Genomic DNA, 25809 nt, shown 5'->3' on the forward strand with positions numbered 1-25809 from the left:
GCCAATAGTGTTCTGTGCCAGTGAAGCCACCTTTATATTTAGCGCCTGGAAATCACCCGAGAGGCCCCTGTCGCTCTGGAAACCCGAGAACCTTATCGTGTTGGTTCTGTCTCCTTGCATACACGATGACGAGCATTTGTTGTTGGGCCAATCTCAACAGATGCAGCTGCTCGGATGCGGGAATATGTTGGTTATAATAATACCTTGAAGTGAGTTCGTCTTTGGCTTATTTGCGCATCCTTATTCTTCCTTATTATTTTATCTCTTGTGTCCTTTGACGCAGATATTTACAATGCACAGTCTCGCTGTACTGGCTTCTTTATGCCATCTTATCTCCGCACTATCGATCCCTGTTTACCCGGAGAAAAGAGACATTTCAGCTGGGGTTGCTATTTATAGCTGCACACAGCCAAACACCATTGCTCTCACCTTCGATGACGGCCCATTCGTGTACACAGATTCTGTGCTCGATCAACTTGCTTCAGCTGGAATTGGGGCCACGTTCTTCCTCAATGGCTACAACATTGGGAATATCATGGACTACCAAGCCACTGTTAACAGGATGATCGAAGAGGGACACCAAGTCGCGTCACATACGTATGTACAGAGCATCAACCCTATGAGATTGTAGTTACTGATGGTATGTAGCTATGGGCATCCAGATCTCGCAGGCCTTGCAGATTTCGACGTCGAGCAGCAAATGTCGCTTCTGAGCAATGAGTTCATCAACATCATCGGCAAGTATCCTGTTTACATGCGTCCTCCCTATTTTAGCTTCAACGCTCGCACGCTTGGAGTCCTTGGTCAATTGGGCTTCAAGGTCATTATCGCTGATATCGACACCAACGATTGGCAGTACTCGTCATCCGGTGGTGCCGAACCCTCTTTAGCTTCATTCTACGCTGGGCTTAACAATAGCGGCTCTATCGTTCTTATGCATGACGTTCATCAGAATACTGTTCAGAATATCCTGCCTCGAATTATTCAGGCTACTCTTCAAAGTGGAAAGAGAGGTAAGCTTTGGGTTTCTTGCTTCGAGACGTGTCTTACTAATTGTTGTTTAGCTGTGACCGTAGGGGAGTGTCTTGGAGATCCCGAGACAAATTGGTACCGAGGTGGAGCAACCCAGACACCAGAATGGAACAGCACCGCCACCGAAGTTGTCCCTATCGATCAGACGCCTGCACCAGAGAGAGCGGTGGTATGGGAGTAATTGGGTTCGGTTATTTGTGGAAAATATCATACAGTTATAATAAAAGACGCAAGTCGCGACACTCATTTCAATTTGATCTTATCTCTCTTCTACTCATAGTCCCAACTTCGCATTAGCCATCTCACGCACCTCCTTCTGGCCCTGTGTCAGCCCCTCTTCTTCCGTATCGAGTCTTTCAAGACCCATCGCCTGAAAACCCGCCTTGGTAAGAATGTTCTCAACCTTGGCTCCGCAATCATCATGGTCATATTCCCTTTCCCAGGTACCATGAGATCGCGTAAAGTCAACTGGAACATCTCCTTTCTGGAAGGACTCCCGAGTTGTGAGCAGAGACTCAATATTATAGGGTGTCAGCGGATTGCACGCGTTGTATGACACGCTTGAATCGACAAGTCCAGGGTTCGTGGGATCTACTCCATGGACCAGATCACAGTGCCAGAAGACATAATCGCCAGGTCGAACTGGAGGAATACCTACGATGGCTCGCTTGATGTCGAGATCTGGATGACCCTCGATAGTCGGGAAGAATTGAGTTTGACCTGGAGTGGCGCCGGGAAACGTAGGCAGAGAATCATTGTACTCTCCTGTGTGGAACAATGGTCGCAGCATGATGTATGCCATAGATAGCTTGAGACTGGGCAGTACTCGCAGTGTTCCCTCGCCAGTCTGCGTGTTCGAAAGGGACAGCCATCCTTGAAGACTTCTCCATACTGAGCAAGCTGTTCCGGTGTGATAGAGATCACTTTGGGCTTTGACACGATGATCCGCAGACCACGCGTCCCAGTCTTGCCAGTTGCCTTCAAAGATAGCGGCGTAGTTCTTTCGGTTCTCCTCATCTTCCCATCTTTCAATAGCCCCGCTGTCCATGTGCGGATCCAAGGGAAATTGTCCTGGATCATTGCTAGGATATCGGATACGGATCCGATCAGGGTAGATGACCTGACTGTCGAGATCAATGGGGATCGTTGGATCAGATACGTGCCATAATCTGGAGACGCATTTCATGGCTTCCAAGACTCTTGGGTGGGTTCGCATCTCCATCTGTGCTTTGGTCCAGAAGACGTTCCAGGCTGCTGGTTTATGGTGGGGATGACCGCCTACGCCTGGATGACGCTTGGTATAGTCCTTTAGAGCTGTCTCCCAACTGACTGCTTGCTCTTCACTGACGACGTTTCGAAGGATCAAACAGCCCCGTTCATGGACCAGCTTCATGAAGTCATCAGGAAGATTTCCACCTAAGCAAGTTAGAATAGGACATCTTGAAGCATTTCAGGTCATTTGTCAGGAAATCACATACCGTTCTTTCGAACATCGTCGAAGTCAATTTCTGGGACCAGAGCAGCTCCATGCTTGTCAATGTGATCGACCTCCTTGCCTAGAATCTTGACCAGACGTTCATATGACTCAATTACCTTCTGCTTGTTCTCAGGCTTGACGAGTGACTTCTTAAGAGCAGCAAATCTCTGATCCAGCAGGTCGCATCTATTTGTCGGTTGTTAGTTGAGTGCATCAGACTTCATGGCGCGCCAAAGCATCTGTAGGCGTACTCAAGCACAAGTTGCTGCGAAAGCTCTAGCTGCTCTGTTTGGGTATAAGACATTTTGCTCAAGATGTATGAAACCAGAGGGCTTTTCGTTTTTTAGGAACGGGATGTGACTTGAGGAAATCGAGATTGTGATGCAAAAAAGAAGCGATATGGTTTGATGGAACTTTGTATATAAAAGCAATTTAGTGAGGTCAAATATGGAACTCCAATCGGCTATGATTCAAATCCACCTGTCGCTGAAGGGACTCCAGAGGCTGCCAAGGTTAGTCTAGCTCTCGGCTACCCGCGAATTCCGTTGTAAATTGAGGGCCGCATTTCTTCATGACATGGGAATTAGCCGATCGCAGAATTGACCGCTTGGTCCAGCCACCGCTTGGTCCAGCCACTAACCAGATTCAGCTGGCGCGATATTGCAGGTCAATTAAGCGACCAAGAAGCTGAAAATGCCGATCGCGCTGACGTACTTACCCGATACCTGCTGAATTACTTCGACCATTAGTAGAGAAAGGGGATCTGTTGCTTTATACCGAGCTGTACCTAGTTAAACAAAGCCAAATCATTATGATGCCTATTAATGCGCTTCATATTCTACCCAATTCTCACATGTTCACGTTTTACGCCGTACCCTTTCAGAATTTACTTGACTGTTTTGTCGTTTCTGAAACATGATCACTCAAACGTTTGACATCAATAAACCTGAAACATGGCATTTGGCTGCGGCCATTGACAATGAGCTACAAAATGTCAGGCAGAATTGTCCATTGCGGCTACCAATACTTGCAACTACTAACAAGCATTGTGTAGATGATCAAAAATGGAGCAAAGGGGAGGTTTACTGCCAATACTGAGCATCTCACCTTAGCGCAAACGCGAGCCAAGTTTGACAGTCTCTTCCAGCAAGATGCCGATATTCTTCGCTCCAAAATGCAAGATGAGGTTTCTGAAGAAGAGATTCATATTCCTGTTAGGGACGGATTCAAAGTCCGAGCGCTTGTCTATAGTCGCAAGACTGACCAGCCAAAGATGGATCACCCTCTTGTTGTGCTTATTCATGGCGGAGGCTTCATTCTTGGCAACGCCGAGATGGAGATGCCAACCTGTGTTGAAGCAGTTCGGAGATACGATTGCGTTGCTGTGAGTTTGGAGTATCGGCTTTCTCCAGAAGTCAAGTTCCCGGTTGCTTATGACGATTGCTGGGACGCTCTGATATGGGTAAGTCAATTGTCCCAAGAAGAAGACTTCTTTCGCTAAACATGAAATGAAACAGCTATCAAAGAACGCGGCTACTCTTCAGGCTGACCCAACGCGTGGTTTTGTCTTTGGCGGGACTTCTGCTGGTTCACATCTCAGCATCCCGTTGGCTCACAAAGCTCGGGACAAAAAGCTCTCTCCTCCACTCACTGGTCTTTACCATTGTGTCCCGCCTGCTCTGATGCCACAAGCACTTACTGACAAGTACAAACCTCTGTATAACAGCAGAGAACAGCTGAAGAATGGTATGGCGCTCACTGCAGAGTCTACAAAGGTATATGATAAGGCTGTCGAACCAGACTTTGCTTCACCACTTTGGAACCCGCTTCTTTGGCCAACGGGACACAGAGGCTTACCCCCTACGTTCTTTCAGATCTGTGGGGCTGATCTGTTGAGGGATGAGGCTTTGATCTATGAGAGGGAGCTTCGGCTTGAGAGTCAGGTTAAAACCAGGACGGTTGTGTATGAGGGGTTGCCGCATGTGTTTTGGTATGATTACCCGACTCATAGTGCAAGCGCTAGGTTTGCCAAGGATGCGGCTGATGGCTTGGGATGGCTACTTGGACGGGAGAACTAGTCCTTTGTATCCACTCCGTATTACATTTATTGAAGAAATTCTTAACGTTATGTCTGTATACTGTGAAGTTCACCAAGTGATCGCATTGAATGAGGTGAGAAAGAGATGCACTCGGACATTTTGATAACTGTGACTCAGAGTTAATAGTCACCACATAGAACTTAGGTACGCTCAAGTCTGTCTTTGAATGTAGGAAATGTCTTGTTGCTTGCTGTCGAGGACGTCAAGAGCAAAGAGTGGCCATACACTCGGAGCCGCGTCGATGGTGAGTGCACCAACTCTAGCTTACCATTGTCTATACAGGTTCTTCACTGCAACATCAATTGCGGCACTTGGAACTAGGTGAGGTCGGTCAATGTTATTGAGGGATGCTAAATAAATAATTTCAAAGACGAAGACGAATACTTTGGCTACTTAAATGCAGAGATGGAGCCAATGACATTGCAGTGCGAGCTCGAGCAGAAAAAGTCTACCCCGAGTCCGAGCGTGCAATAGAGACAGATCGATCCTTTCCGTCTTGGTCCTTAGTCATGACCCCATCTTCACGAACCTCAGCAACCCCATGACCGTTGTAGACAACTCCCTCAAACAGCTCGTCAATCTCCTCAAGAGATAAACCTTTTGTCTCGACCCAAAATACAGCAACGAAAATGGTCTCAAGGACATCCCAAGCTCCAATGATGAAGTAGAGACGCCAGGAGATAGCCTCCAGCGCAATGGGGAACACAAGAGTGGTCCCAATGCTATATGTACTTTTAGCATGTCTGAAGATATGATGGACTTGATGGGGACCTTACGCGAATATCGCAATCGTTCCAGCCCAAATAGCCATTCCGTTGGTACGGATAGAGTAGCTAAGAACCTCTGGAGGGTACAGTTGTGTGATGGGAGTGATGCCAACACTGTATGCGCCCATAAAAAGGAAGATACAGGCGACAGTCCCATAAATCCCAGCGAGGTCTTGACTCGTGCTGAAAGCTAGAAACGTGTTAGCTAGAGTAGTGATTAAGGGTCTAGGTCGGCTTACTCTTTGTCAGTGCGCCGATAACAAACATCAAGATGGTCATTCCGACGCAAGCTGAGAGGCAGAGCGTCTTTCGACCAGCTCTGTCCATGAGAAAGGTTCCAATCATTGCACAGACAAGGCACCAAGACTGCAGTACAATGTTCTGTACACAGTTAGCAACAGATACTATTATTGGGGTATGGGGACATACAATTTGGAGCTGCGTGGTCTTGTTGGTGATGCCAGCGTTCGTGAGCATGTCACCAAGGAAAAACGATGCAATGTTGTTTCCTAATGCGATTAGTATCTATGTTATCTTAGCACGCCAATATGGTATTTACCGCTTGCCATGACGATAACAGCTACCGAAACCGCAAGCATGAGTCGTCTTCGAGCAGATCGAGTCCTGAACAGCTGAGTATATGATGCCGTCTTGCCTTCAGTTCGCTCTTTTTCTCTGCTCTCAACCACACTCTGATACTGCTGACGAACCTCCTCGTCTGACTGGTCTCCATTGGCGGCAATTGATGCTATGACCTGGAGAGCTTCATCCATCATATCTTGGTGGGAAAGCCATCGGGGCGATTCGGGAGTCAGGAAGAGGCAGAAGATGCAGATCAGGGAAAACATGCTCTGTAAGAGAATAGGCAGGCGCCAGGACCATTCGCCGGGGATTTCGGCAGTGCGATAGGTAATGCCTGCGGAGATCAAGGCACCGACGTAGTAGACGGAAAAGGTAATGCTTAGACCTAGTCCACGAATATTGGGTGGAAGAGTCTCAGCGAGCCAACTGTATTGAAGAGAGGTTAGTTAAAGCTACAAGTCAAAAAAGACGGAGGGAACTCTTACGTGGAACCAGCAATGCTTGAAAGCCCAGAAGCCACACCCAGAATGATTCGGCCAGAAAGAAACATGGCAAAGTTCTGAGAGCCAGCAACCAATCCAATACTGAAAAGCTTGGTTAAGAGAGCTACCAAAATGGAGTTCTTGCGACCAATTGCGTTGACGACAGGACCCATGGTCAGGGATGCAATGCCCCATCCAATAAAGTTGGCAGACACGTTCAAGGCACGAGTAGTAGTGTTGAGGTTGAGAAACTCAGTGTAGGAGGGAATGATGTTGATTCCGCTCATGAGTGCTGAGTCGTAACCGGCAGTCGTTGCGTAGACTGCTGCGCTTGCGACGAGGAGCATGACCGTAAGGCGACTTGATTTGGGCTGGAAGGGCCCGATGATACCGGTTGGGGACCACATAATGCTGGCGATGTAGGTAATGTCAGGGTAAGGGTAGAGTGTAGGGAGAGCTTGATGTCTGGAGCGTCGGAGTGGAGGACATTGAACCTGTTCGATCGTGAAGCTTAAGTATCAAATGAGGCCTTGATAGCACAGAGAGACGAAAACGCCACAATCTCGAGGCTAAGCGGCTTATCAATGGTTGCTTCCTTATTGGGACTGGATATCTCTCCCTAGCCTGTATATCTGATCCCGAGATTCTGGTTACTGAGGAGTCTGGAGTTCAGAATGCGGGGAGAAGGCGAATGTGGAGGGATGGTCAGATTCTGAAAATTTCGATAACCTAAAATGTCGTCGGGTAATTCAAGACAACAACAAGCCACAACTTGGTGCCGATCGGCAATTTCATAAATTTCTACCTTGCTATCTTATCAGCAGCCCTGACAGAGCAGAAATCGCGGAAAGGACTCGACGCGAAACACTTCGAAATAGCCAACCGTCCTTTCATCCAATGGCCGACTTCCTACGGCAACACGTATAGCTTGATAAGCTTGCCGATAGTTCTCCCCATGGAGAACAAGCTCGCTAAACCGCTCCATGATCCAAGATCTATGCAGTATATCATCTGACTCGATTGCCACCACGAACAATGGCCAGCCTAGCCGGGTTAGACCTGACTCTCCTTGATCTCGATAAACCTTGAAGCCTAGAGACATGATCTCTTTCATTGCCTCGCGTTGCTCTGGTGCTATTGGTTCTTGTCCGTGGGTGATTCGAAGAAAGCAGACATATATTGCGTAAAAGCAGGAAATGACCGATTGCATCTCCATCACGAACCGTCTATGGGGTCCGTCGTCGGGTAGTTCGAGGCGATTAGCCACACTTATCAGCTCTCCATACCTGGATCTGACGCTGCGAATGGCACCCGCGACAGACTGTCTCCACGAACCGTGGGGGACGTTGTCGCGATGCTCAGCTGCTGCTAAAGACCCGACCATGAACTTTAGCTGAGCGCACTCGGCATCGAAACATGATAGGTCACTGCACTGCATGTCCTCCAATAGTTCAGTCTGGGGATATGATCTTCCCCATAGGTCGTAGTTGGCAAGGATAGATCGCTTCTGCAATTGCCTGACACGTTGCAAGCGACCTTGTGCTTCAGTCTCTGTTATGTCTACTGAGGAGGTTCCCAGGAGATTGTTGAAATACCCACCAAACCCATTTAGAACAGCACCTCCATCCGCGTGCGAGAGCCAAACGAGTATTCTGCAAGAGACAGGACAGAAATTCTCAGGTTCGATTATCTGTGAGGTACGAGGGTCACTACTGTCGCTGGTTGTGAGTCTCGATCGCCCCAATAATATTGAGGTGGCGCCTCTCAGGTGCGCATCAACGCCAATACCGCACCCATCCCCAAACCTGAGTTCGTACAAGAGCATGAGCCATAATGTAGCCAAGACAGGTGGAAGACAGGTTATCTCGCTAGGGATCTGCGTAGCTACAGCCAGCATCTGTAAACCATCTCTGTAGTGTTGGATAGCTCTTAATCGTCTGGATTCGGCATCTGACTTGGAGCCGCTCGTCTTCTCAGACCATGTTTGCCCACTGACGGCGCAAACCATGTGAAGAACCATAGGACTCTGCTGCGCCAATTTCCATACCAGCCCAGGTCCGCTGTGCATCGATATCCGCGTGCCAACCATTCCTGGGAGGACAAATCGGAAGAAGTGGATTGCCGAGTGATCGGAAGGGGACAGGATGGCGGCACAGTCGGGTGAGAGGTCAAGTGCCAGGCCATCGTCGGCAATGGTATTCAGTGGTGGTAGACTGACATCTGCACTCTGAGTATCGGATAAGGATCCGCTACCAAACTCCCCAAAATATGAATTATCAACACGGCCTATGAGACTGTCGCTAGGTGTTGACGCCGCATCTGTTCTGGTGATCAGGTTGGCAGGAGACGATGCAGCAGGGGACGAGATAACGCGCCTGGTGTACTTTTTGCGAGGGAGACGCGTATAGTCGCAGGTCAATTCCAGGCGGACACATCGTCGGCAAATTGGTCGCGTCTCGTCGCACTTGACTTTTTTAATGCGGCATGTTTGGCATCCGCCTCGTGACCGTTGGGTCCTCGGTTGCTGTTGGAGATGGAATTGCGATTGAGATCCAGATGAGGGTAGAGACTCGTGGCTTGGGCTTGGAGGACCCATGTAAAAGTGAGGGTTGCGTTGGTCGCCTATTTCTGAATCTGTCGAGGTGCAGGAATTGAGGAATCAAGGGCGAAAATTGTGGAGTGAAAACACGAGGGGGCTGGTTTGTTTTAGCCTCGGCATTTTAGTGAAGGAGTAAGAGGCGACTGACTCAGTGAGTTTGTCCATAGCTGAACATCCGCTAGCTTGGCTTCCCGAATTGGCTAAGGGAGAAGTCATCACTCTATTGGTCGTGACTTTATCATGAGCACTCTTCACTGTCATCATGCAGCAGGCTGGCTATTATGGGAATGGCGATTATGGAATGGTTTGGCATAATGGTAAGAAACAGGAAGTTATTTTTATTGTCTGCGTAGACGTACTATCCTAACAGCTATACACTGATACACCAACAACCTCTCCATCCATGCTCGAGAGCATCTACCTGTCCAAAACCAAAGGGTACTAATATACAGGAATCTTGAAAGCATTGAAGCTGTATGTCCAACTCTCGATTGACTTCTTATCATTGACGCACTCAAAGCTCTTGTCGTTCTTCCAAAGAGGTCGCTTAGGCCACTGACACAACATCTGCGTCTCTCCCTTATAATCGCCCGAAGAGACAGTAGCATTAAGTTTCGACGGCTGCTTACCATTTTCAACCCATTCGATCATAACGTTCATGTTGTTCTGAGGATAAGGACCTGGCTGAAGAGAGTTCGTGCCGCAGTGAGCTGCTCCAGGCACGAGATAGAACTGGTACCATTCTGAAAGTGCCTTCTGTGCCTTCTCATCAGACAGTTTTGGATACATGATGGATCGGACAGACTGCCAGTAGTGAACGGAAGAACCGGCTGGGATGCTAGGATCGGATTCACCATGGTAGTGGAGGAGCTTGCCGCCGGCTTCCTTGAAGGTTGTGAGATCGGGATGAGTGGTCTGCAGACTGTCATAGTAGCGGACCATACCAGTGTTCATCCAGTCAACTAGAGTGTTGTACGTGACATTGTTGAGGTTATCGAGGTTATCGAGATCAAGAAGCTCAATAAACTTTGCAACGTACATGCCACCAGTAGAGGGGATGTTCAGAGTCCACTTGTCGGTTTTGTTGTCGTATGTTGGCTCACCGTCAGATAGCTCAGAGCCAATCTGCCAAGACAGATACGCTCTTTCTTCCTTGCTGTTGAAGACACCGTCGTAAATAGCTCGAGCAACAGCAACACCCTCAGCAGTGATCGTACCATTCTGTTCTGGTGCATTGCTCGTCTTGCTGCCGGGAGCCTGTCTCTTGCTGAACCCAAAGCCAAGTGAAGAACTAGTCTCAGCTGCGCAGTAGTACTCTTTGCCGATGAGCGACTTGATGTTGAAGTGGATTTTGCAAAGATCTGTTCGGGAGATGACGCCATCTTTCCTTCCATCGAGATCGTCACAGGCTTCGATAGTGGCGTTGACGATCTTCTTGAGCTCACAAGGAGGGGGATAATAGTCAAGTGTGTGCTCAACGGCAGCAGGGTAGACGTGCAGGACTTGTTGCTGCGCGAAGCGGAATGCAGGAGCTCCAGCGATGACACCGTCATACTCGTCGCCCCATCGCTGAACCTGGCTCATTCCCTCTCGCCCGCCATCCGAGCAGCCCTCGTAGTAGGTATAGACCTTGCTGGACTTTGACATGTCATACAGATTCCTGGAGATGTGCTTTCCGATCTGGGTCATCTCTCCGAGAGCTTGGTAAGAGAACATGTATGTCGCATCCCAGTTGACGGAACCGTTGCCGAGAAGGAATTTCTCATCGAAACTGTAGTTGAAAGCATCGTATCCGCCATCAGTGGCTCCTGCGGCAGCTCCGTACTTGAGGCCGCCAGTGGTATCAGTGTTGAGAGAGTAGCCACCTCCGCCTGCAACATAGAACCGGCTCTTGAAGTCTTTGGGATCGGGGAAGGCATATTTGAGGTTGACTGTGTCACCCTTGCTACCGTGGGTATACGCGACAGTGACGTTACAGTAGTTGTAAGTATCGGTATCACGCTTCATTGGGCCGCCTCCCATGCTGGCACTGGCGTTGTAGACCGCCGTGGACACCGTGATGGTAGATGGGATCATATCGATCCCCAGGAGGGTTCCATTGGAGGGCAGCGCAGCTTTCAGGTTCGAGACGGTACATAGTTCCGATAGAGAGGACGCAAGGGAGCCCGAGGCTAGCAAAGCCATAATGGCTCCGAAAGATTGTCGCATCATGGTAAGTATTCTAATGAGAGTGGGAAGTATGAGAAAGTGATGCTCAATATTGAAGTACTACTTGACATGGCGCAATCGTTCATGGTTATATACTCCTTCGACGACTGCGGCTTCGTCACCAAAGGTCCGAGCCCGGAATCTGCCACGCGTTGATTCTTACATGTCCAAGAATTTTCTGCAGAGAAATCAATTAGAATGAAGTAATTGATTGAGTCGAAACCTGGTGGCGATCCGAAATTGGTAAGGAGGCCTAAACAAAATGCCCACTTTCCGCGTGTGGAGGTGTTCCGAGTTAAAGTGGAGACACACTGGGAAAAGGAGGGTATTAAAGTAAACTCAGAAAAGAGTCCCTTAAGCTTAGGGCAGATTTACCTGAGCTTTCTCTTCTCCTCAAGTCATACTGTCATTACAGGATAAGACCAGGGTTTATCAACAGCACGGATGCAGGATCTGGGCGCATTTGCTCAGTCCTAGCATATTCAGAGCAAGGTGCAATAGCTAGCCTTATAGATGATGCTACTTCAATCGTACTTAGAAAGAATCAAAGGGCAAAGAAGGTATTCTCTACCCAGGATTATGTGAACTCGTTCCTTAGTCTTAAATAGAAAGAGCACTGAAAGCTCCTGCCTCTGAGAACAGGGCTGTTCAAGTCCCCAGTTGCTCTTCAAAGCTTTTATCCATGGACCAGACATCAAGAGTCGAAAAACTGGCTTCCCTCTGAGGCTGCCCCGGCAGCCGCTGTCTTATGTTACTCGTGATATTAAAGACCAAATTCATTCAAATTTATTTATCGCAGCGGGAACTTCACCGCCAGAGACTGGAAATTGGCAGGAGGGTTTTCCTGGTTCTGTCTCATATAGATCAGTGAACCCTGAATGCTACATCGACTCACAAGAGCTTAAGGGATCTCGGTGTAGTCGCTTCAGGTATTGCTAAAACTGGAGCTTCCATACTAGCGAGCCACGTTAAGTCACTGAGGTTCTAGATGCTTGCTCTTAGCTGCTTCTGAAGTTGCTAAATCGTATTCCTTGGGTTCGAGGTTTGCTCAGTCAGGCAAGAGTGAATGTAAGGTTTTAGCCACAGGTCTCAACAGTAAATAGTATATCTACTCTAATGGAACTAAAGAGACTCAATACACTTAGAATTAGAGAGACAGTGTTAGTTGTTACAGAATGGCCACCCAGTTCGCAACATTCCTATTAGAGCCAATGATGGGCTCCGAAGCCTCGTATAACCATGACACGTTTTTGTGAATCAGGGTCCTCGAAGCCTCTGCTTATTGTTGTAGTGGTTCGGTGAGGCAAGTGAAGCACGTCTCTCAGGGTTGACTTGTTCTTGTAACCATTGTCGAAAGCTTCTGTGTCGTATTAGTTATTGGTGGTTTGTCTAGAGTTACAGAAGGGTGAAACTTACTTCAGGCAGATGGAATCTTAACATTTATATGTGGCTGGAAATGGAGAGCCTGACCCTCCAGGGATGCCCTTCTTAGACCGACAGGTTGCCTTGCAACATGGGTTGGTTGAAGGACAGTTGGCGTTTATGCCGCCTAGCAAGGTAGCGGTGGATGGGCAGTAGCACGCACAGGCTCTCTTTTCAACAGGAGTCGCCATGCCGAATGACATGTACAGAGTACAAGCAACGAGGAAGGACTTGATCTGCATATTGGTGATGTTGGTGGTTGAGAATATTGGTGGTTAATAAGATGAGAAGGTGTTTTGTGTCTGTTTCTTTAATTCATTGAGGACACACTGCAACCTTTTATAGATAGGCCAGATTCGTGTTTCTACACCAACACAGCATCTCTCATGATTATGGTCTAGTCTTATTGTAGAGAAATGGCGTTCGTATTAACAAGCAACATACACTAAGTGACGATCTAGATCCTCAGGTTTAACGCTTTCTGGTCATTTAAGATATGGCCTTTAGTACATCACCTTTCCCATGTAAATTGGAACTCATGGGTATTAATCATGACGTGGACCTCTAAACGTCTCTAAGGAACGTTCCAAAACCCAGTTGCCTACTCATAGCTCGATGTCTGGTATTTGGCTACCTGCAATTTGCCAAATTGGCAAATAGACAATACCCAGGGCCACGACCCGTGGCCCTAACAAGCGGTGAGGCCTCCATTTTGGCTTGATCCACTGAAAGCCACGCGACTGAGTAGGGATCGGTTGATTCCACTCTCGATTTGTCTTATCTTAGTAAAAGCAAGAGTTGTTGTCCAAATCAAATAAAGACCTCATTTGGGTCGGCCACTTTTACATTTTCTGCCAATATATCAGATCCCAACCAACCGGAATCACTCCAGCGCTCTTCAGTATGTCATGGTACCAGTAGTTCGGGACACTGTCTTGTAAATTTGGGTCTGTGGCCATCTCCAGGGTTAGTAACTGCCAAGCCCAGCGCTCTAATAGGCTGGCTAAGTTTCTGAAACTGCATAGACATTTTCAGCCAGCCACTTTCTCATCTGCCTTACATTTAGTATGCAATGTCACCAATGTTTTGGGACTATATCTTGTGCATTTGGGTCTGGACTCATTTTCAGATTGACTGAATGCCAAGCCCAAAGTTCCAATAGGATCCTATCGGCTGTTATATGCCGCTAAAAACAGGCTGGCTAAAATTATAGTCCAAAAGTATCTGAACACCCTACCCTGTAGGAACTTAATTACTTAAATGGTAATAACTTTATATATATATAATTAATTTAATTTAAATCTAATAATAATATACTATATATTATTTTAATTACTAGATTTTTCTCTTTAATATTTTATATATTAACCTTATGCCTAAATATAAGTATTAAGTTAGTAAGGAAGTAAGTTAATTAGGTAGTTAATCTGCTTTAGTATTATTATTACTTATACTAACTTAATATATTTAATTAACTTTACTTAATTAGACTTATTATTTTTTATAAGCTTTAATTAAAGGAATATCTTCTTAATATTAAGCTTTAATTACTTCTAAATATACTCTATTAGGTTAAGATCTAGACTATAAGTAGGCTAGTTAATTTAAGATATTCTGTATTTTAATAGCTAGTTTATTATAGATTTTAAGGTATATATATAGGCATTATTTTATTAGAAATAGTAAAAACTAGTCTAGATAGGAAGTAAACCTTTTATTAATGCCTCCTAATAACTTAAGGAAGTATATCCTTTTCTTTTAGTAGTTTAATTACAGATTATAATAATAATATTAGATTTACTGCCTCTCTAGATTGCTCCCTAAACTATAATTATAATTATAACTTTCTATAAACTATTATATTAACTAATTCCTTTATAAACTTCTTATAAGGCTTCCTAAAGACCTAGCTATATTTATAATTTAGTTATAATTAAACTAATAATTTATTACTAAAAATAATCTAAAGGTATTATTAGTTAAGTAAAAGATTCTTAAATAGTATCTATTAGTAAACTTTAAAATAATATACTTTTAGTAATTTATTAATATCTTTTTTTTAAGCTTAATACTATAAAAACTACTATTTTACTATTTCTTTAGATAGTAGTATATACTATATAGCCCTTTATTTATAACTATAATAAAGTCTTATAACTTAATATATAGTTATTTATAAGATATTATTACTTAGATAATTAATAAGTAATTTATATATAATCTTATAATTATATTTTAATATAAGTAATATATACTAAATCTGCTAAACTATAAGTTTCTTAAAATACCTAGATTTTTATTTTTTATTTAAGGTTTAGTAAGTTTTCTAGTATTAAAAGATATTAAAGATAATAGTAAGTAAATATCTAGCCTTATTTATAGTATTATAATATAACCTTTTACTTTTTATAGCTTAAATAATAAGAGCCTTAGCTACTTTACTAAAATCTTAACCTCTCTAGCGCCTGGTATATATAATAGATAAAATTCTATTCTTTTATAATATATTTTATTAAAGTTATAGATAATTAAAGAAAATAGATAAGTTTACTTTTATAGTGGTGGATTATATATTAGCGGGGCAGCGTTCAGATACTTTTGGACTATAATTTTAGATAACCCAAAGTATATGCATATTTTCAGCCAGCCATTTTGCTCACTGATTTACATTGACTAACTTACTAACGGTGTTCTTGTTCTTTTTGGCGATTTCATGAGAAGTGCTTAATGAAATCTCGATGAATTGACATTACTGCGGTGATACACCAACATGATTGGCTACTCGGCTATTGGATTGAGGAGACGTCGGTTAAGGGCGCGAGCGACAAGTTCCTCCATCAACCCTTCGGCCTTCATTCAATCAAGCCATTCAGCCATTCTAGACATAGGTGCACTTGCTACTATTAACTTGGATTTCGTTACCGATTGACCAGATTTTACTAGCCTTCACATTCAAGCCATTACTCCGCCACATCCCGCTACCATGCCGACACCGGAGCAAACCTCAGAAATGAGCAACATTCACATGCCCAATGAAGACAAGGCCTTGCAAAGCATTGATCGAACAAAGTACTCTGCAGGTGATGTCTTGAAGGAGGTCTGGACCGGTATTGATCTGCCCGAAACCGCTTTGACAGCTATAAGGCTTCCTGGCGAAGAAGGTCCGGCTATTCCATCGTCATTCAAGATCGGAATCCTCGGACAAGCCTCTATCGGTCTATCTGCACTGGCGGCTGCTCAGGTTCATGCACTACGGAATAGAACCCCCGTTCCTACAGTCACGGTGCCGCTTGAACATGCAGTCGTGGAGTACAAATGTGAAAGACTGTATACGGTTTCCGGCGAGCTTGCTTCCCCGGCAGGGGCCGCTATCGGTGGATTGCATAAGACCTCAGATGGCTACGTTCGGATCCATGACGGGTTTCCAAACCATGTTCAAGGGACCCTTGACTTGCTTGGCTTGAAGTCGGGTGCGACTCGACAGCAGGTGTCTGAGCAGACTGCGGATTGGGCGAGCATTGACTTGGAGAACTGCGGAACAGCAGAGGGTGAAGTCGCGATTTATGCTCTGCGCTCATATCGTCAGTGGGATAAGCTCCCTCAGTCAAGGGCCATCAGCAACTTTCCTATTAGCCTCAAGCAGCTGTCCAAGTCATCTCCTAGTGGCATGCCAAGTAGGATGCAGCCTGGGAATCTCAAGTGCCTACAAGGTCTTCGGGTTGTTGAAATGAGTCGGGTGATTGCTGCTCCGTTATGCGGCAAGACCTTGGCGGCCCATGGAGCTGAGGTCATTTGGGTGACTTCACCAACGCTTCCAGATCTGCCGAGGGTCGATCGGGAGTTTGGACGCGGCAAAAAGACTGTCCAACTCGACATACACAACTCTGAGGATCGGAAGCAGCTTCTCAGCCTTCTTAAGGACTGCGATGTGTTCATTCAAGGTTACCGGCCTGGGAGTCTTGCTTCATATGGTCTATCTCAAGATGAATTGAGAAAGATCAACCCAAACATCGTCGTAGCCAACATGTCTGCTTTTGGTCCTGAGGGTCCATGGTCAGGCCGTCGTGGATTTGACTCGCTTGTGCAGACATGCTCAGGTATGAATGTCTCTGAAGCTGAACACGCTGGAAAGGGAGAACCTGCTCGGCCGACACCTTGTCAAGCCCTCGACCATTCAGGCGGATACATGCTTGCAGTTGGCGTCATGGCTGCTCTCTATCATCGTGCCGTCAACGGCGGTTCGTGGAGGGTAGATGTTTCGTTGGCGGGCATGATGAAGTATTTGAGGAGCCTGGGACAATATCCTGGCGCCAGTGGGTTTCAAGCGAAGAACTTTGAAAAGCCTGAAGATGTGCCTGGGGAGTATTTTGAGGTCCAGGAGACAGGGTTCGGCACCATGAAGTCCATCAGGCATAGTGCCACTATTGAGGGTCTAGGGGTTGGCTGGGAAATTATGCCAAAGCCACTTGGCTCAGATAAGCCGGCATGGGATTAGAATAGTATCGCACTCACTCATTGCTTGATAATGTTCCAGAAGACTTTTCTACCTTGTGATGCGTAGTGCGTTGCTTCCCCGTGAATTGATCCACGTTATTCGCGACAGATGTATTGCAATGAAAGAAAACCTCTGCACGGGAGAAAGCCTGCATCTGGCCATTAGCACTGACCTGGACTGAAGATTATTCGATAGTGCATTATAGCGTGGAGACTTGCTCCTGGTTCAGGCTTATCTGACCGAGGCTATTGGTGGCAGTTAGCGATAACCCCATTCAAAATTGCGGTGCATATCACTCCAAGGGAGTCTAGACTTTCAGCTGAACAGCCACGTAATTTGCGTCAATCCACGAACAAAAAGACATGGCTTCCCTCTTGTTGGCATTTTGTCTCAGATTCAGTTCCTCAACTTAGTCGTTCTTTTGTGCCTTTTGGCAGATTCCATTCTTTACTATCAATCATTATGGTTCAATCGAAACGCATTGTGGCTGCTCTGGCCTACCTCATCATTATTGGCGTGAGCGGTAGCCCATGCAAGCCACACAACCCGACTGCTACAACTGAGACAGCTTCTTTTGTTACTTCTCAATCAACAGTATCAGGATCATCTACCATACTACCGTCTGCTACCGAGACCGGGTCGGTTACGGAATCCACTGTTTTAATCGAGTCCACCGCTGCCATCGACACTACTACTGCTATCGAGGCTTCAACGACCGGTTTCTCTTCAACAATCGAGACAACAACTACCGCTGTAGCCACCACGTCTTCTGCTGCTGCCGAGATCCCTTGCGCCAACCAAATCTATCGTGGCAACGCTTTGAGTCGTGGCTACAAAGAAACTGAAGCCGCCAGTGAGCAGGAATGCTGGGAGAACTGTGTTGATGACGAGAACTGCAACTCTTGGTTCTACCTTACAGCAGGTGCTTGCAACCTCTACACAGATACCTTGTCTCAGTTCAGCACCCCTTCTAACGAAGAGGGTCTCCTGATTGGATCGCGCAACTGCTCTCCTCGAGACTATGAAGAGTGTAATGATAACATTGGCTTTGGTTGGATCGATAAACAGCCTGATGATCATACCAGCAACGTCCTACTCGAAACCGACTGTGCTCATCTGTGCATGAAGAACGGCCTTTGCGATGTTTGGCAATACGACAGTCTCTCACAGACTTGCAACATGTTCTCTGGTTCCTTTTCCGACATAGCCACTCTAGACTCTGAAGGTACAGCAATCGGCAGAAAGATGCTCATCGGTGCACGAAGCTGCTCTTCTGACTTCTTTAAACCTGTACTTGGGGCATGTAATGGGGAGATGGCATGGGGTAATAATTGGCCACAACCTTACAGATCTTTCAATCAGTACAGCACTGTTGCTACATGTGCGCGAGCCTGCTCGATTGACCCCATGTGCTTATCTTGGTATGTTTGGGATGGTCACGGGGATTGTGAATTCTCGCAGCTTGTTCTCTGGAGAGATCCAACCGATATCGCTACTGCAGGCTCTCGAAACTGTGGTGTTCCTTGAGGTCTTCCGGTCATTCTATGACTCTCGGCCCGGGGAATTCGTTGAGATAAAATTTCTTATTCGTAGGCATGCCTTTTCCATAGTGATGCCTCCCGATGTACTGTACTGTATTTATTATATAATCTTAATTGAGTATCATCATCACCAAATGAAGGATCAAACCAGACGCCCGATAAACATGTGTGGAGGCTCGATCTTGCTCGTGGAAGAGTGGTTGGAAAAAGAAATCCAAAGTATCTAGCACAAACCCTTGTACTATAAGTATAATCGATTGTGGTCCAAATAATATTGGATAAAGAGGAATGACGCCTCTGCTGACTTCACAGCATTTGCTGGCAGGTCATAATCGATCCGAGTACAAGATATCGTAGGAGAAAGCAGGAACCTTCATCATCACTCGATCGTTGGTAAGATTAGAAGTAGATGCTGAGGCTGTGTTCAAATCCTTTATCTCGGGCTGCTTTCGCACTTTTTCTTATCGTTCTCACTGGCTGCGAATGCGAGACTGTCCCTTGGTGTAACTACCGGTAATGGTGATTCACCTTCTATTTTAGCCGCTTTTCTCTCGAATCTCACTGGGCCAGCATTGTGACAGGGATCTTGCATCGCCTCCTCCCGCTCTGGTACATCGTATTGTAAGTCTTGACTTTCTCGCCTAAAAGGCGCGTGCATCCGCGGTTTCATTAGCACCATTTTTATCAGGATCTAGAACTGGCGGCAATGCAATGATACGTCACATTTTAACGCTCGGCTCCTGGGCTTCAAGTCAGCGGATAAATAATGTTCCTTGTATATATGCTGCATGCCTCAGCATCCCCAATCTGTCTTTGGAAAAGCTGGAGTGAGCATTAGTTGATTCAATCGGACTCGCATCAGCCATGGTTAATACTGGAAAACCTAGCCGTGGGTGCGCGACTTGCAAGAAACGGAAAATAAAGGTAAACATATATAGGCAGATATCTCGACATTATTGATAGCGTCTCTAACGCGAAGCAGTGCGATGAACTGACACCATCATGCACGCAGTGCAAAACAGCTGGATGGGTATGTCCAGGGCCGTCCAAGAGTAAATTGTTCTTCCGCAACCAAAGCGCTGCAGATCTTGCCAGAAAGAATGCCGCGCTGATTGCAGCAACCTCAAGCTCTGCAGCGACCCCAGGCTCTGAAGTATGGAAACGACCTGTATCCCCCCCAGCACGGGACAGAGCTACTACTTTCTTCATGCGGCAGTACGTTTTCGATATGGCTAGCGCAGGAGGAACCTTGCCTTTACGGGACAATCATGAATTTCTCCCAGGGCTCATACGCAATCAACAGTCCTCGTTCGGGCTTCTCAGCACAACAGTAGCGGCTGCGGGGTTTGCTGCTCTTTCGAATGCAGGCAACGTGTCAGAATGGCGGGCAGAAGCATTCCGTCTCTATGATAGTGCCATTCGTCAGTTGCAGGTCGCCCTGCAGGATCCTATTCAGAGAGTGTCCGATGAAACGCTCGGTGCAGTACTGCTCATGGGAACCTTCGAGGTGCGGCCTCGCTTATCTCAGTTCGAGTTTTACATACTAATCTGTACTAGACTATTGCTTTTGCAGATACTGGCTCGCTGAAAGCGTTCAGCCAACACATTATTGCTGCAGCGAGATGCATCGAGTTGCGTGGGCCAGCCCAGTTCCAGACCGTGGTTGGTTTGAAGATGTTCATGCAGATGCGGCGCATCATGGTAAGACGGGTTTCCGCTTGTATTCCGCAGCTACTGACCCAGTATAAGATCACTACATGTCACCAGCTGCAGGAACCCATACCATTCGAGATCTCAAAGTGGTCGAGCTGGGCTGAAACGAGCCAGAACAGCGACCTTGTCCCTGTCAATCGCTTTTCCGAGATCAATAAGGCTCTAGCTAGTGTCCGTGCTGAGCTCAAGTACCAGCATATTACAGAACCAGCTATGATTTCTGACAGACTTCTCAAGATCGATAAACTTTTCGAAGACTGGGCGCGAACGCTACCGCCAAGCTGGGTGTACAAGCCTTACAGATCTATCGGCCCTAACGGCGTGCCATCTAGTAGATATGACCTACAGCACGACATGTACACAGATCCATGGATAGCTTGCGTGTGGAATTGTTACCGCAACGTCAGGCTTTTGATTCACGAGTCCATTATTATAGCTACACTCAAACACGGCACTGTAGAGCAGAAAGAAGCATTGCAAAGCTCTGCGAAAGTTCTAGCCACGATGGCAGATGGAATCTGCCACAGCGTTGCATATCATCTTGGATACCGCGCTCAAGACGATGCGGTTGAGAGTTTTGCTCAGACAATGCACCTTAGCAGCAATCCGACTCCGGGAGGTTTCTTACTTATTTGGCCTCTATTCTTTGCTGGGATACAGAGAACCACTTCTGCGGATCAGAGGCAGTGGGTTGGTGCAATGATGAGAAGAATTGGGGTGCGGATGGGTTTACGGTTGGCTGTGTCAATGGCTGATTTGCTGTTGGAGACGGAGATACAGGATCTCTCGTTTTCGAATTGCGAGACATTTTTGATCGGCGAATGGTATCCGAGTTAGGCAAATAATACTTCTATTCTCAGTATCACTCTCTCACTGCTTCACTGCCTGGCTTCTGGGCACACATCTGCTGTGCTCTCCTCTGTCACATCGGCATAATTTGATGACGGCTTGGTGATTGCTCAGCATGTAACCACGTTACAGGGTTTCTGGTAGGGCTATGCAGTTGTCCAATGAGAATGGCACAGGACCGAGCCCTTGCACGCTTGTAAGCCGACCACCCTGGTCACCTCAAGTGGAGAGCGTTGGTGACTTATCTAAGCTAAAGCCATATCTAGTTAGCCATGCGAGACAGCCAATCAGCATTGCAAATCTCCCATCTTTGTGGATCAATGCACAGCCCTGTAAAGAGTATCTGCCAAGAGTGTTCCTCGTGTCAGATGTAAGGTTGACTTTTAGGATCAGTAGTTGCCTAAGCGGCCGCTGCGTATCTTGTCGTTGTTAGGGTACACTTAAGGATCACCTCGGTCAGGTATTGATATCATTGGTCGATGCAACTGTTGAATGAGTACTCCGGGTAGAGGTTGATATTATTGGAAACTGATATGCCTGTAGCAGGTCTGATGATCTGCCAGACTAGATTCATAATGATTTCAAATTCATGCTGTCGATGACACGACAAACTCCGTCATATTTGGCTTTAGCTAAATAAAAGATTTTACAGATCTGTTTCACTATCTAAAAAGAAACTCAAGTATCCGAGACTGCTAACCATGTTTAATAGAAAAGGATCATAGCAATCAGGCGGCATGCAGTAACGCAACAACATCCCTTGGACAGCAGTTCACGCCGATTTAAAAATGAGCTATGGGATAGATATTGAGTATAATAGCCTGGATTCTTTAACATCAGAGTCAAACCAATACTTTTCGGTGTTGGTATTCAAAGCCCCGAGGAGTATCCAACTCTACGATGGCATTTCGGTATTTAAATATCATCCTTGTTTCAAGAAATCTCATCATGGTTCCTGGTCAAGGCAGAATGCGTCCAAGAGGCTAGATCAACGCAAGGTAGCCACGACTGTTTCTGTCTAGCGTCATGTATACTCGGAGTAGATTGGCCGCTCCGCAACGCTTACCGTTTTCTATGTCCAGCTGTGTCGTAACAGATCCAGGATTTCGATCCCTGAGCGTCGATCCTTCTATACTGAGAATCCGCGACTGCTTTCGCTTTATCACGCAGGCGCGTTTGATTAATAAAAAATGATTACCCGCGCATATCAATGCCCCAGAGATTGGCTTTAATTTAGGCGCATAACCTTAACTGAAGTCACAGGGATTCGTTCCTTTGGCTTCCCTGTTTCATAACCTTTGGGTGGAGGCCATGGGTGAGCTTCTTCCTTTGAAACAGTTACACGACTTTAAAATCGGGGCCTCAGCGAGGATCCCATGCGAATGCGAAAGTGGCAGTGTTGTGTAGATCAGTGTTGGCAGTATAAGAATGGATTTGAAATCCTGATAAACTCTCTCTCGAAGTGATAGCGACAGAATTTCGGTGTGCATATTCATCTGACTTCTGGTTCTGACCAAAATCCTTTTCCTATCTTTCTCTCCCAGCCTTTTAGCTAGCATCCATCACAATGAACAACACGGGGAACTTTGTCATATTTGGACCCAAGGCCAACTGTACTTTGGAAGTACGTATCTTCTCCTGCCTAATACCTACCTCTGAGCCAAGCCACAAAGGTTTTGATGCTAGCTACCGTTCTTCGCTAACGATCTTATCAGCTTTGTCCTATCGAGATGAGCGTCTATGGTTACCGGCCTTCTCTCCCTGCCAACATTACTTTTGCAGCTTTATTCACCTTGGCCGCATTCGCGCATGCTTACTTGGGCTTCAAATGGAAAACACCCTGGTTCATGTGGTGCATGATCCTGAGTTGCACACATGAAGTAACGGGCTATGTAGCGAGAATTATGCTCTGGGTCAATCCATGGAGTTTCGGTGCATTTATTACACAAATCAGTAAGTACTCCAACCAGTCGGTGACGAAAGGCTTCCTAACGCACTGCAGTTGCTATTACGCAGGCCCCTGTTTTCTATTGTGCCGCAATCTATGTCGCCCTTGGCCAAAGGTATGCTTGTCCTTATGGAGGCAACGCCAATCAACTGACTCTTGCACAGCATTGAGCATTACGGACCAGGCATCGCTCGATTTCCCACCAAATTCTTTGCCTGGGTATTTGTACCTATGGATATAATCTCGTTGATCTTGCAAGGTACTGGTGGAGGTCTCTCAGCGTCCTCATCCGGTGCTAGTCAAGTCGGCGTTGATGTGGCTATGGCAGGCCTGATTCTACAAGTCATCATGCTGGTTGCATTCAGCCTCTTGTTCGGTGACTACATGTTTCTATACCTACGGTCGAATAAGTCCCTGAATCTCGGGTCCAGGGACAAGCTGTTCTTTGCCTTCCTCGCCATTGCCGTCCTTGCTACTTTGGCTCGTTGTGTCTTCCGTGCCGATGAGCTGAAGGAGGGGTACCAAGGGGAACTGATCAAGCATGAGGATTTATTCATTGCTTTGGAAGGAGTGTAAGTCTGGTATTTCTACTTGCCGATTTCCGTTCCTATACTCACTACCATTTTCAGGTTGATCGTTGTGGCGGTCTTTTGCCTCTTCATCGCCCATCCTGGTTTCGTCTTTAACCGGCCAGCGAAGGTTTACTACTCTGTTGCTACTGGCACTGAAGCCACTGATGAGATGACTTATCGATCTAAGCTCACGGATCATGCCACCGAGTTGGAGAATTAGCGTTACGAAAGCGACCATGAGTATGAGTGCCAATGCTAGCATTTCTTATATAGTTTCAGTGGCATATCTTGATTGAGGAGTAGAATAGAATGGCGGTGGTTGTATGACAGTATACTTATTGACATGGTAATGATATTTGTCCAGGCTGGCGCTATTCCCCATAAGCCATTGGGAATTCTGGGCTTTAGAAAGGACTGTTTGCTATAGCAGATGGACCCTCCAGACCACTTTTCCAATTGTCCTTCATTTCTTTAAGTAGAAAGAGTCGGTTATTTCTATGAACGGACTTTCACAGCAACAATCTTGGCGCCCTCTGTCTTGGTTCCATCAACAGGCTTTGCAAGTGCACCTGATGTAGAAACATACAGAGTCTTTTCACCCTTCTTCCCATAACTAAATGCGGCAGCCGTCGAACCCGCAACCGTCATCTCGTGAATACCACCAACGACAGTTTTCCATTTCCCAGTTTTGACATCAATAAGGACGATCGAATTGTCAAAATTGGTGGCAGCATAGATATTGCCATTCTTGTCGAACTCGAAGTCATCGAAGAACCCAACACCGCTTGAAAGATCGGCGACGAGTTGAGGCTTGGCTCCCTTTTTGGGGTAACCCGCCGGCGTGATTGCAATGCGGTATATCTTGACAGCGTTGGAATTCGTGAAGTACAGGTAGTTGTCGCGGACCTTGATACCATTGATTCCGAAGGCACCAGCTGCGATAGGAGCCATCTCGGGGAACACAAATGCAGAATCGTCAAAGACACCTGTAGATAGGTTCAGGCGCCCGACGAACCCAGCGACGGAGTCAGACACCAGGACGGCATCAGACCTGCCTGGAATAGCCGCAACACCGTTGAGGAAAGCACTCTTCTTGGTCATGTCACTGATCTTTCTGACCTTCACCTTAGGCTGGTGTCGTCGGTTGGGAAACTCGATAGCCCAAGCTTCAAAGGTTCCTGGCGTCAAGTGACTAAGAGCAGTCGCTTCACTTCCAACAGCAATGAAGGTCTCGGGCTTGCCAGGGCTCCTGGGTACCTCAGCGATACCAAGGAGTCCAGTGATGGAGGGGAACGTGACCAGCTCTTCAAGGCCAGACTTGCAGTCTGCTGGGTTAACGACAGTATGGACAGTGGCTGAGGGCCAGAGTTCCGTTGCCAAGAGGTCGCCATTGGAGCGCACGGCAACATTCTCCAGCCATGTGCCGAGAGGAAGTTGACCAATTGTCTTTGCAGTGAAGGACGAACCCAGAGCAACGGCTGGGAAGGCGATCAAGCCTAAGACAGAGTGAACCAACATGTTGCCACTTAATGAGAAGAAGAGCTGCCGAGGTGATTCAGTTGTTATTCCTGTCTGATGGCGATAAAGCGATCTCATGGAAAGGCTGCAAGCTTTATAGATTCAATGTGACCCCCGGTCTTTCAGCCGTAATAGTCATTGACTTCACACAATGTCGTGTAGATACCAAACGAGGCATGCATTATAGCCGAGATTTAGTCCCGAATCAATTCAGCAAGTTTGATTGGATCTAGATAATATTTCCATGGGAAGATGGCTGAACGTTCGTTGACTAAGTCTGACAAGCAATGTTGAATAATGGCGATTTGACTTTGTCAGCCAGCTTTGCGACATGCTGTTGGTCGCGAAATGATGTTACGGAGTAAATACTGCGGTTTGAGTCAATTAGCCCCTGCTCTTGGTCCAATTGGGGAGCTGCAAACGGCTTATTAATACCTTTAATAAGCACCTTCTACTGGGTATGTAACAGTTTGTGGATGTGCATAATCTGTACAGCTCACTCACG

At 46.5% G+C, this 25809-nt stretch overlaps 11 protein-coding genes across 12 annotated transcripts; 6 read left to right on the top strand and 5 right to left on the bottom strand.

The window, feature by feature from the left end:
• Positions 1-228: 228 nt before the first annotated feature.
• Positions 229-1378, top strand: FVEG_13819 (hypothetical protein). The gene is made up of 3 exons (XM_018903167.1): positions 229-597; positions 649-1013; positions 1065-1378. Exons 1-3 carry the CDS (start codon positions 293-295, stop codon positions 1211-1213), a joined length of 819 nt encoding a protein of 272 aa, XP_018762072.1. The 5' UTR covers positions 229-292; the 3' UTR covers positions 1214-1378.
• On the bottom strand, positions 1307-2813 carry FVEG_13820 (hypothetical protein; the record flags this gene model as incomplete). Its single annotated transcript, XM_018903168.1, has 3 exons — positions 1307-2448; positions 2511-2695; positions 2761-2813. 3 exons carry the CDS (start codon positions 2811-2813, stop codon positions 1307-1309), a joined length of 1380 nt encoding a protein of 459 aa, XP_018762073.1.
• A 611-nt stretch (positions 2814-3424) lies between these two features.
• On the top strand, positions 3425-4587 carry FVEG_13821 (hypothetical protein; the record flags this gene model as incomplete). The annotated part of the gene is made up of 3 exons (XM_018903169.1): positions 3425-3502; positions 3564-3971; positions 4027-4587. 3 exons carry the CDS (start codon positions 3425-3427, stop codon positions 4585-4587), a joined length of 1047 nt encoding a protein of 348 aa, XP_018762074.1.
• Positions 4588-4933: 346 nt separating this feature from the next.
• On the bottom strand, positions 4934-6968 carry FVEG_13822 (hypothetical protein). Its single transcript, XM_018903170.1, has 6 exons — positions 6443-6968; positions 5935-6383; positions 5805-5884; positions 5615-5756; positions 5385-5565; positions 4934-5330 (listed from the first exon to the last, which is right to left on the bottom strand). Exons 1-6 carry the CDS (start codon positions 6844-6846, stop codon positions 5057-5059), a joined length of 1530 nt encoding a protein of 509 aa, XP_018762075.1. The 5' UTR covers positions 6847-6968; the 3' UTR covers positions 4934-5056.
• Positions 6969-7161: 193 nt separating this feature from the next.
• Positions 7162-9095, bottom strand: FVEG_17614 (hypothetical protein). 2 transcript variants are annotated; one of them, XM_018906855.1, is made up of 2 exons: positions 8815-9095; positions 7162-8763 (listed from the first exon to the last, which is right to left on the bottom strand). In XM_018906855.1, exons 1-2 carry the CDS (start codon positions 9033-9035, stop codon positions 7257-7259), a joined length of 1728 nt encoding a protein of 575 aa, XP_018762077.1. In that variant the 5' UTR covers positions 9036-9095; the 3' UTR covers positions 7162-7256. The 2 variants fall into 2 exon arrangements, with proteins under 2 accessions (XP_018762077.1, XP_018762076.1); XM_018906854.1 differs by having other exon boundaries at positions 7162-9095.
• A 384-nt stretch (positions 9096-9479) lies between these two features.
• FVEG_13823 (tannase) lies at positions 9480-11222 on the bottom strand (the record flags this gene model as incomplete). The annotated part of the gene is made up of 1 exon (XM_018903171.1): positions 9480-11222. The coding sequence occupies one exon, from the start codon at positions 11220-11222 to the stop codon at positions 9480-9482; it is 1743 nt and encodes a 580-aa protein (XP_018762078.1).
• Positions 11223-15511: 4289 nt separating this feature from the next.
• Positions 15512-17215, top strand: FVEG_13824 (hypothetical protein). Its single transcript, XM_018903172.1, has one exon. It carries the CDS (start codon positions 15652-15654, stop codon positions 17161-17163), a length of 1512 nt encoding a protein of 503 aa, XP_018762079.1. The 5' UTR covers positions 15512-15651; the 3' UTR covers positions 17164-17215.
• A 353-nt stretch (positions 17216-17568) lies between these two features.
• FVEG_17615 (hypothetical protein) lies at positions 17569-18845 on the top strand. Its single transcript, XM_018906856.1, has one exon. It carries the CDS (start codon positions 17626-17628, stop codon positions 18688-18690), a length of 1065 nt encoding a protein of 354 aa, XP_018762080.1. The 5' UTR covers positions 17569-17625; the 3' UTR covers positions 18691-18845.
• A 723-nt stretch (positions 18846-19568) lies between these two features.
• FVEG_17616 (hypothetical protein) lies at positions 19569-21254 on the top strand (the record flags this gene model as incomplete). The annotated part of the gene is made up of 4 exons (XM_018906857.1): positions 19569-19628; positions 19687-20211; positions 20262-20405; positions 20454-21254. 4 exons carry the CDS (start codon positions 19569-19571, stop codon positions 21252-21254), a joined length of 1530 nt encoding a protein of 509 aa, XP_018762081.1.
• A 1579-nt stretch (positions 21255-22833) lies between these two features.
• Positions 22834-24006, top strand: FVEG_13825 (hypothetical protein; the record flags this gene model as incomplete). The annotated part of the gene is made up of 5 exons (XM_018903173.1): positions 22834-22890; positions 22982-23219; positions 23269-23329; positions 23379-23786; positions 23844-24006. 5 exons carry the CDS (start codon positions 22834-22836, stop codon positions 24004-24006), a joined length of 927 nt encoding a protein of 308 aa, XP_018762082.1.
• Positions 24007-24281: 275 nt separating this feature from the next.
• Positions 24282-25304, bottom strand: FVEG_13826 (hypothetical protein; the record flags this gene model as incomplete). Its single annotated transcript, XM_018903174.1, has 1 exon — positions 24282-25304. One exon carries the CDS (start codon positions 25302-25304, stop codon positions 24282-24284), a length of 1023 nt encoding a protein of 340 aa, XP_018762083.1.
• Positions 25305-25809: the final 505 nt, after the last annotated feature.

The sequence above is a fragment of the Fusarium verticillioides genome, chromosome 10, assembly GCF_000149555.1.
Source record: "Fusarium verticillioides 7600 chromosome 10, whole genome shotgun sequence".
NCBI lineage: Eukaryota > Fungi > Ascomycota > Sordariomycetes > Hypocreales > Nectriaceae > Fusarium > Fusarium verticillioides.